The sequence below is a fragment of the Nematolebias whitei genome, chromosome 12, assembly GCF_014905685.2.
Source record: "Nematolebias whitei isolate Nwh7 chromosome 12, NemWhi1, whole genome shotgun sequence".
NCBI classification, from domain to species: Eukaryota; Metazoa; Chordata; class Actinopteri; order Cyprinodontiformes; family Rivulidae; genus Nematolebias; species Nematolebias whitei.
Genome location: NC_056509.1, coordinates 26,096,996 through 26,105,151, shown reverse-complemented (window position 1 = coordinate 26,105,151; position 8,156 = coordinate 26,096,996). Strand labels below are relative to the sequence as shown.

The 8,156-nt window shown below is 42.3% G+C and overlaps 1 protein-coding gene across 1 annotated transcript in view; it reads right to left on the bottom strand.

The window, feature by feature from the left end:
- Positions 1–8,156, bottom strand: part of LOC119418091 (ectonucleoside triphosphate diphosphohydrolase 5) — a 28,013-nt gene that overhangs the window by 17,342 nt on the left and 2,515 nt on the right. The window contains exons 2-8 of the mRNA XM_037685344.1: positions 5,794–6,014; positions 5,423–5,502; positions 5,019–5,162; positions 4,533–4,608; positions 4,138–4,173; positions 3,816–3,904; positions 3,642–3,724 (exon numbers count right to left, since the gene is read on the bottom strand). Of these exons, the coding sequence (XP_037541272.1) occupies positions 3,642–3,724; positions 3,816–3,904; positions 4,138–4,173; positions 4,533–4,608; positions 5,019–5,162; positions 5,423–5,502; positions 5,794–6,007 (722 nt within the window). The 5' untranslated portion in view covers positions 6,008–6,014. The remainder of the gene's footprint in view (positions 1–3,641; positions 3,725–3,815; positions 3,905–4,137; positions 4,174–4,532; positions 4,609–5,018; positions 5,163–5,422; positions 5,503–5,793; positions 6,015–8,156) is intronic.

Here is an 8,156-nt window from a genome sequence, read left to right as displayed (position 1 = left end):
TGTGTGTGTGTGTGTGTGTGTGTGTGTGTGTGTGTGTGTGTGTGTGTATGTGTGTGTGTGTGTGTGTGTGTGTGTGTGTGTGTGTGTGTGTGTGTGTGTGTGTGTGTGTGTGTGTGTGTGTGTGTGTGTGTGTGTGTGTGTATATCCATCCATCCATTTTCTTTACCCGTTTATTCCATTTTGGGTCACGGGGGTCGCTGGTGCCCATGTCCAGCAATCACTGTGCGAGGGGCAGGGAACACCCTGGACGGGTCGCAAGTCCATCACAGGGCCACATAGAGACAAACGAGACAAACAACCATTCACTCTCTCACGCACACACACACACACACACACACACACACACACACACACACACACACACACACACACACACACGTTTGTTTTGCTATCTTTGTGGGGCCTTTGCATTGACTTCCATTCATTTTTCATTCATTTCTATAGCCTAACCATGACCTTTATCCATAACCTAACCATTACCAGTACATACCTAACCCTAAACCTAACACATCCTCAATTCACACCTTAGTCCTAAACCTAGCCCCTAACCCACCAACGGGACTTCTTCTTATGGGGCCCGGGCTTTGGGCCCCATAAGGAGCAGTTGGTCCTCACAATGTAGTATAAGTTGGAAAAATTGGCCTCACAAAGTAGCATAAACAAGGACACACACACACACACACACACAGACCCTTTCCAAAAAATTAGAATATCATGGAAAAGTTGTTTAACTTCCATAATTCCAATCAAAAAGTTAATCTTTAATAGATGATAGATTCAGGGCCCACAATTTAAAGGATTTCAAGTATTTATTTGTTTATTTTTACATAATTTGGGCTTCCAGCTCATGAAACCCACAAAAACAGTTTTTCAAAAAATTAGAATACTGTGGAGAAATCAGCCCAAATGTTGCAGGGCATGAATGTTTTAAACTGAGTGTGACACTAATCATCTACTAAACTCAAAGCACCTGCACAGGTTTCCCCAGGTGTCATTAAATTGCTTCAGTTTGGTTCAATTGTCTCAGTTTGGTTCAATATGGGGACGACTGCAGACACAACAACTGGCTAGAAGACCATCATTGATACCCTCCATAGGATGGGTAATCCACAAAAGTTCATAGCTAAGGAGGCTGGCTGTTCACAGAGTGCTGTGTCCAAGCATATCAATGGAAAGTCTAGTGGAAGGGCAAAATGTGGCAGGAGAAGATGCACCAGCAAAAGAGATGACCGTGGGCTTCAGTGAATTATCAAACAGAAAATTCCAGAATCTGGCAGAGATCCAGAAAGAGTGGAATGAGGCGGGAGTCACAGCTTCAAAAACCACCACATTCAGATGCATCCGAGAGATGGACTACAACTGTTGGGTTCCTCTGTCCTCTTTTCCAATGAAAGTAAAGTGTGCCTTTCATTCAGAAATCAAGGTCCAAGGGTTTGGAGGAAGAAGGGTGAGGAACAGAGCCCATACTGCTTGAGGTCCAGTGTGAAATATCCACAGTCAGTCATGATTTGGGGTGCAATGTCCGGTGCAGGTGTTGGTAAACTCTGCTTTCTTAAATCCAAGGTCTCCGCAACAGTCTACCAGAATGTTTTAGAGGACTTCATGATTCCTTCTGCTGAGGATCTGTATGGAGATGCTGATTTCATCTTCCAGCAGGACCTGGCCCCTGCCCATGTCGTCAGAAGCAACAAAACCAGGTTTGATGCCCATGCATAGGCGTCGCAACCATTATATGCAAAGGGGACATGCCCCCCCCCCCCCCCACCCCACACACACATTAAAAAAAAAGTTCATTTGGAGCCCCCCCACTTTTACTATGAAACATTAGTTCAGTCAGTGCAGTTTCTCCTTTTTCATTAACAATCCATTCCACTTGATTAATAGGAGAATACTCAAGCCACTAAAACTCCACTCCAGGTTTTCCTGGTTACCTCCAACTCTCCACCAGCAGCAACAGTGTTTCTCCTCCGAGTCTCCTGCCTCGGCAGAAAACGCGTACAGGTGAAGGAGGTGGAGACACCTCTGTGTTGCTCGCTTGCCAGCTTAGCAAGTTTAGTGCGGACAGTTGTTGACGGGTGTGTGTGTGTGTGTGTTGATCATACATATACTGTATACATAGTTAGAATGATGCTTGAGAGGAGTGCTACATAGCATCTTAGCTTAGCAGTAACTGTGACACTGTCAGACGCTGCAGGTGTAAGAGACTCTGTGTGTTGAGGTGCATTGAAGTTGAAATGTCTTTGTGACCCACAGATGAATTTACACAAACTTGGTGAGAAACATGATTTAACTGTGTGGAATTAAAGGAAATCTAGGGGAAATGCTGCTTTTTTGTTCACCAGTGAACACATTTTTTTAACGCGCGCACTCATGCACATGTGCATACCTGCGCACACACACACACATCATTTTATCTCCACCCCCCCCCCCCCCACACACACACACATTACAGATGCTTCTGACGCTCTTGTGCCCATGCCACAGTGCTCGACTGGCCAGCCAACTCCCCGGACCTAAACTCCATTGAGAATCTATGAGATATTCTCAAGAGGAAAATGAGGAGCACCAGATTCAACAACAAACAAGAGCTGACAGCAAGCATCGAGGAAATCTGGGCTTCCATAACTCCCAGTCAATGCTACAGGCTGATTGCCTCAATGCCACGTCGCATCGAGGCAGTGATTAAGGCAAAGAGATCCTCAACCAAGTATTGAAGATTGACATATTGTTTTGAAAGTACCATATTTTGATTGATTTGTTGTGATCCTAATTTCTTTCTTTTTTCTGCAAAAACTGAGCAGTGTGGGCTGATGTCTTCACAGTATTCTAATTTTTTGAATTCCTGTTTTCGTGGGTTTCATGAACTGGAAGCACAAATTATGTAAAAATAAACAAATAAATACTTGAAATTGTTTAAATTGTGGACCCTGAATCTATCATCTATTAAAGATTAACTTTTTAGAATAGAATTATGGAAGTTAAAACAACTTTTCAATGATAGTCAATTTTTTTTTGGAAAGGGTCTGTTTATATATATATATATATATATATATATATATATATATATATATATTATATATATATATATATATATATAAACATACACATACATACACACACACACACTCCAGTTGAATCAAAAAGATAACTGGGACGCCTTTTTTAGACTGTAAATATACATGACAATTAGTTTGAAAAAAACATTTTCAGAAGTAAACTTGTAGAGCATCCAAACAAAATCAAATGACTTGTCTTTCTCGTCAGCGTTTCAGTCTGAGATAATCATCTGTTATAGCTGCTTTGAGCAAATCGTTAGGCGTAATCATATGTAATGTCTGGTAGCGCTCCGACTATGTGATGTGAAAGGCTCAGCTACTACCACATCAAATTCATAAGCAGTAAGTACACAGTGTTTGCTGAGGTCAATTAGCTGTGGCAGCCATCTTGAATCAAATTGATTCCAAAAGATAATCAGCTGTAGATGAACATGCAATGATTCCTTTCTGGGAGTTTCATTAAAATATATCCAGTGGTTCACAAGATAGTTTGCTAACAGACAAAGTAGACTACATTAGACTACATTATCAGATGCTTTTCGCCAGCCGGCAACAACCGCATTTTATAAGACACGCATCAGTTACCTGTGAGAGTAGAGCTCAAATGTTGAGTTGAAGAAGTCAAATCTGGCAACAAAATCAGTAACAGGAGCACTCTCGATGGTCGTCTGCAGCAGAATATTAAGGAGGCGGTGATTTATTAACCACCTGACTTTAATATTTAAAAAAACATTTTAAAGATTCAGACAAGCGGCTGACCTTCAGTTTGGGCAGGAACGTGATCTGAGTGGATCCTCCTCCTAAATCCAATATTCCCACCGTCCTCCTGGTGTTTACATTCAGATGACCTGAAAACATTTCCCACCTTCAATCCAGCAACCACAGACGAGAGAAGCTAATCAGTCACGCACGAGATGCTATCTTTAAAAATGGCCCTTCTTGGTAAACATGTTACCAAGAAGCCAAAAAATTCTAGCTCCGTCTGAAAGATCACAGCAAGGGCCTTAAGGCAAAGTGTTTGTTGTTGAACTCTTATCTGATGTAAAAATGAGCAAACACAAGCTACATTTGCAGTGCTTACCTGTCAGAAAGTTTAGAGAAATCCAAGCCAGGATTCCTGAATTTGCAAAGAAAAAACAAATTACAAGCAAAAAAAAAACCCAAAGCTGTCATTTTATCTGAAACACAAACACAAGTGCATTTCGAGGTACAAGTACACACAAGTAACACTGAAATGCTGACAAATCAGTTACACTACACCACCACGGCCTAGCACTTTTTTAAACCACATGATTATTGGCTTTGCTTCAAGTGACTTTGTGGTGAAAGGGCATTATCATCAAACATTTCTAATGGGCTGTAATTTAGCTTAAACGCCCGTGGACAACACTAACGCAACACATCTGCAAAATACTAAACGTCTGGAATAAGTGACGGATATGTTGCTTATCGGGACAGACGGTGGGCAGACTTCACCTTCATTTGTGCCATCCATAATGCTGACGCTGTCGTCTGGGACCAAAAAAGGAGATTCATCAAACACATGTTGAACCTGAGGAGAAGGGGGGGGGGGGGGGCAGCAGGGTGAGACAGGGGAAGTAAAACGAGCCCTCTGTTATCTACTGTAATGAAAGCTCCAGAGGTGTCCCCCCTGTTGGGTGGGATTAATTAATTCCCTCAGGAGGGATTAATGAAGTACTATCATTTATCTTCCAAGGTGCGTCAGGCCTGTTTTTTTTCTAATGATAGCCTTCCACTCTGAGCTCACAACACTCTCGTCTCTACTATCTGCAGTAAAAACACTTCTTTCTGCTGCTGCATCCTCTGATAAGAGGCTGCACTCTTCTGTGAAAGTGTCAAACAATGTAGAGCCTTGATTACAAAGTGATAACGTGCACTCTGCTGCACTGAATCTGGTTAAAACGGCCCCTCGAGGGCTTCGTCTCTGTGCACTCTTTTGACCTGGTCCAGGAGAGTCTGGGCTTTCTCTGCAGGTAAGAGGCGAAGTCCAGCTGTGGCCCTGAGGACCAGCGGAGTCCTCTTCCAGTCCAGACGAGGAACCGTCTTCTTCGCCACCTTTAACAACAGCGTCACTGTTTGCCCAGCCTGCAAGAACACAAACATCAACAAAAACAAGCTCCGTTGTGACGAGTAAAATAAGCCAAACTCTTAATGTTATGGTAATTTCATCTGCTTGAACGTCCACCGGTTTGTCAGTTCAGTTTTCCTCTCCTTTTATTTATTTTCATCAGTAATGCGATCCCCGCAGAGAGCGACTATCGACAGCGTTTCTGGCCACAATGCAGAGCCGGCGGACCTTTCTCCCTCGGCTCAATAAAATTGATTACGTTTGACAATGAACTCACCATTTCAGGGGAGTCAGCATATGCCGACAAGCCGGGCTTTATGGAATGGAACATCTCATTGTCCAAAACCGGTAACTGTTCTGAAACGCACAACATCAAATATGAAGCAGCTGTTAAAAGCATTAAAATGTCTACGCCTGTTAGCTTATATACATAATTTATCTGAGAAATGAAGTCAAATATAACTTATGACCCCTGAAGTGACTCAGTATGACTCAGAAAAGCAATTAAATTCACTTTTATTCAATCAAGTGAATGAATCAATCGATTTACATCTCTTTCTTTGCAGTGAGCATTTTACACGGTTACAAGTCCAGATTTAAAGGCAGTAAACCAAAAAAAAATAAAAAGGAAATACATTGTGGTTTTACCCAAGTCACTCTGAATGAAGGTGTAGACGTGAATGCGCGTGCCGGTGCTCCCCGCGTCAAACATCACGGCATAGAAGATGCGGCTGTGGTTGGCTGGTCGGCTGAGGCTGGGTAGGATCCTGGACAGATCCAGGAGAGAGGTCTTGACTTGAGCTCGGGTCAGTCCTGACACAGTCAGGAGGACCAGGAGAAGAAGTGGGACGGTTGGCTTCATCCTCCCTCTGAGATGTGAATAAACAGGTTCTTGTTAACGCAGGTAAGAAATGTTGTGAACTGCTGGAAAGCAGCCCAAACAGAAGATGACTCGTACCGAGTCGTCAAATTACAACATGACAGGCAGCAGAGTAATAACAAGCAGTCTGGGTTATTTAACCATCAAATCTGACCACACCCTGCCGCTGTCCAGCCTTCCAAAGTGAAGTTTACACAGATACCATCACAGTGGTGCTTGAAAGTTTGTTAACCTTTTATGATGTTCCACATTTCTGCATAAATTTATGAAACATCATCAGATTTTCACACAAGTCCTAAAAGTAGATAAAGAGAACCCGGTTAAACTAATGAGACAAAATACAGTGCTTTTCGAAAGTATTCGACCCCCTTGAACTTTTCAACCTTTTGCCACATTTCCGGCTTCAAACATAAAAATATAAAATGTAATTTTTTTGTGAAGAATCAACAACAAGTGGGACACAATCGTGAAGTGGAATGAAATTTATTGGATGTGTCAAACTTTTTTAACAAATAAACTGAAAAGTGGGGCATGCAATATTATTTGGCCTCCTTGCGTTAATACTTTGTAGCGCCGCCTTTTGCTGCAGTTCCAGCTGCAAGTCTCTTGGGGTTTGTCTCTATCAGTTTTGCACATGGAGACACTGAAATTCTGCCCATTCTTTCTGCAAAACAGCTCGAGCTCAGTGGGGTTGGATGGAGAGCGTTTGTGAACAGCAGTCTTCAGCTCTTTCCACAAATTCTCGATTGGATTCAGGTCTGGACTTTGACTTGGCCGTTCCAACACCTGGATACGTTTATTTGTGAACCATTCCATTGTAGATGTGTCTTTATGTTTTGGATCATTGTCTTGTTGGAAGATAAATCTCCGTCCCAGTCTCAGGTCTCTTGCAGACTCAAACAGGTTTTCTTCCAGAATGGTCCTGTATTTGGCCCCATCCATCTTCCCATCAATTCTGACCATCTTCCATGTCCCTGCTGATGAAAAGCAGGCCCAAACCATGATGCTGCCACCACCATGTTTGACAGTGGGGATGGTGTGTTCAGGGTGATGAGCTGTGTTGCTTTTACGCCAAACATATCGTTTTGCATTGTGGCCAAACAGTTCAATTTTGGTTTCATGTGACCAGAGCACCTTCTTCCACATGTTTGGTGTCTCCCAGGTGCTTGTGTCAAACTTTAAACAACACTTTTTATGGATATCTTTGAGAAATGTCTTTCTTCTTGCCACTCTTCCATAAAGGCCAGATTTGTGCAGTGTACGACCGATTGTTGTCCTATGGACAGACTCTCCCACCTCAGCTGTAGATCTCTGCAGTTCATCCAGAGTGATCATGGGCCTCTTGGCTGCATCTCTGATCAGTCTTCTCCTTGTTCCAGATGAAAGTTTAGAGGGACGGCCGGGTCTTGGTAGATTTGCAGTGGTCTGAAACTCCTTCCATTTCAATATGATTGCTTGCACAGTGCTCCTTGGGATGTTTAAAGCTTGGGAAATCTTTTTGTACCCAAATCCGGCTTTCAACTTCTCCACAACAGTACCTTGGACCAGCCTCGTGTGTTCCTTGGTCTTCATGATGCTCTCTGCACTTTGAACAAAATCCTGAGACTATCACAGAGCCGGTGCATTTATACAGAGACTTGATTACACACAGCTGGATTCTATTTATCATCATCAGTCACTTGGGACAACATTGGATCATTCATAGATCCTCACTGAACTTCTGGAGTGAGTTTGCTGCACTGAAAGTAAAGTGGCCGAATAATATTGCACGCCCCACTTTTCAGTTTTTTATTTGCTAAAAAAGTTTGACACATCCAATAAATTTCATTCCACTTCATGATTGTGTCCCACTTGTTGTTGATTCCTCATAAAAAATTTACATTTTATATTTTTATGTTTGAAGCCTGAAATGTGGCAAAAGGCTGAAAAGTTCAAGGGGGCAGAATACTTTCGCAAGGCACTGTATACTTCATTTATTTATTGAGAAAAAGTACCCAGTATAACATATTTGTGAGTGGTAAAAGTATGTGAACCTTTCAAAAACACAAAGTTTGTTTTCTCAGTCATCCAGGTATATAACAACAAAACTTTGTGTTTTTGAAACCATTAGTGAAAAGGCCAGACTTCAGGG